The 1,784-nt window shown below is 41.1% G+C and overlaps 1 protein-coding gene across 1 annotated transcript; it reads left to right on the top strand.

Annotated features, from left to right (window-relative positions):
- The first annotated feature begins 496 nt into the window (after nt 1-496).
- Nucleotides 497-1,521, top strand: LOC126936147 (olfactory receptor 5AN1). Its single transcript, XM_050758600.1, has one exon. It carries the CDS (start codon nt 538-540, stop codon nt 1,471-1,473), a length of 936 nt encoding a protein of 311 aa, XP_050614557.1. The 5' UTR covers nt 497-537; the 3' UTR covers nt 1,474-1,521.
- The last annotated feature ends 263 nt before the right edge of the window (nt 1,522-1,784 follow it).

Genomic DNA, 1,784 nt, shown 5'->3' with positions numbered 1-1,784 from the left:
CAGCTAATTTTTGTATTAGTAGAGATGGGGTTTCTCCATGTTGGCGAGGCTGGTCTCAAACTCCTGACCTCAGGTGATCTGCCCACCTCAGCCTCCCAAAGTGCTAGGATTACAGGCGTGAGCCACGGCACCCGGCCTAAGCTTTCATAATTTTAAAGCAACAGTTATATAATCAATCATCAGAGGTACTTTTTAAGAAAAACGATTACCTTAATTAGTGATCTTTACCTTATACATAATACTCTCACCATTTCTATGGCATATTTTTTAAAAATTACCAGTCAACTTTTTAAATATATTTTTTAATCATCATGATACTCCATGAATTAATCAAGAACCTGAAGCATTTTGCAGGTACATGCTGACAATTCAAGAAGAAAAGTTGGGGTCTTTCCATCAGAAGAGTGAAACATTTCTCCTTTTCCAGTGCTTGTTGGAGGAAAAGATGTACACATATGAAGATAGTAATGTTATCACTTCACCTGAGTTAGCAATCCATTCTCTTGTCTCCTTTCTGATATTAGGAGCACCGAGCCAATGACTAGGGGAGGAAATATTACAGAAATCACATATTTCGTCCTGCTGGGATTCTCAGATTTTCCCAGGATCATAACAGTGCTCTTCACTACATTCCTGGTGATCTACATTACATCTCTGGCCTGGAACCTGTCCCTCATTGTTTTAATAAGGATGGATTCCCACCTCCATACACCCATGTATTTCTTCCTCAGTAACCTGTCCTTCATAGATGTCTGCTATATCAGCTCCACAGTTCCCAAAATGCTCTCCAACTTCTCACAGGAAGAGCAAACTATCACTTTTGTTGGTTGTATTATTCAGTACTTTATCTTTTCAACAATGGGACTGAGTGAGTCTTGTCTCATGACGGCCATGGCTTATGATCGTTATGCCGCCATTTGTAATCCCCTGCTCTATTCATCCATCATGTCACCCACCCTCTGTGTTTGGATGGTACTGGGAGCCTACATGACTGGCCTCACCGCTTCTTTATCCCAAATTGGTGCTTTGCTTCAACTCCACTTCTGTGGGTCTAATGTCATCAGACATTTCTTCTGTGATATGCCCCAACTGTTAATCTTGTCCTGTACTGACACTTTCTTTGTACAGGTCATGACTGCTGTATTAACCATGTTCTTTGGGATAGCAAGTGCCCTAGTTATCATGATCTCCTATGGCTATATTGGCATCTCCATCATGAAGATCACTTCAGCTAAAGGCAGGTCCAAGGCATTCAACACCTGTGCTTCTCATCTAACAGCTGTTTCCCTCTTCTATTCATCGGGAATCTTTGTCTATTTGAGTTCCAGCTCTGGAGGTTCTTCCAGCTTTGACAGATTTGCATCAGTTTTCTACACCGTGGTCATTCCCATGTTAAATCCCTTGATTTACAGTTTGAGGAACAAAGAAATTAAAGATGCCTTGAAGAGGTTGCAAAAGAGAAGGTGCTGCTGAGTTTACAGATTCTCAGATTTCTGCCAGATATGTCCCATCAGAATCCCCTTAGCCCACAAAACATCATCATGAATGAACTAACAAAGATTATACTCCCTACTGCCTTTGGACAAAGAAGGCTTGATTTGATGCAGAAAATATGCCAATATGGACCAACAGGTGACTCGATGCCACAGACATCAGGATTTTTAGGTCCTGGAGGTTCATTATTTTTATCCTACATCAGGTGTGGCCTCATCATTTATTAATCTATCCAAAAGTATTTGTGAAACAACAAGATTTAGAAATCTTGGCCGGGCGCGGTGGCTCAC

Source organism: Macaca thibetana, chromosome 14 (genome assembly GCF_024542745.1).
Source record: "Macaca thibetana thibetana isolate TM-01 chromosome 14, ASM2454274v1, whole genome shotgun sequence".
NCBI lineage: Eukaryota > Metazoa > Chordata > Mammalia > Primates > Cercopithecidae > Macaca > Macaca thibetana.
Note: the sequence above shows the minus strand (reverse complement) of the source record. Positions and strands in the feature narration are given on the sequence as shown.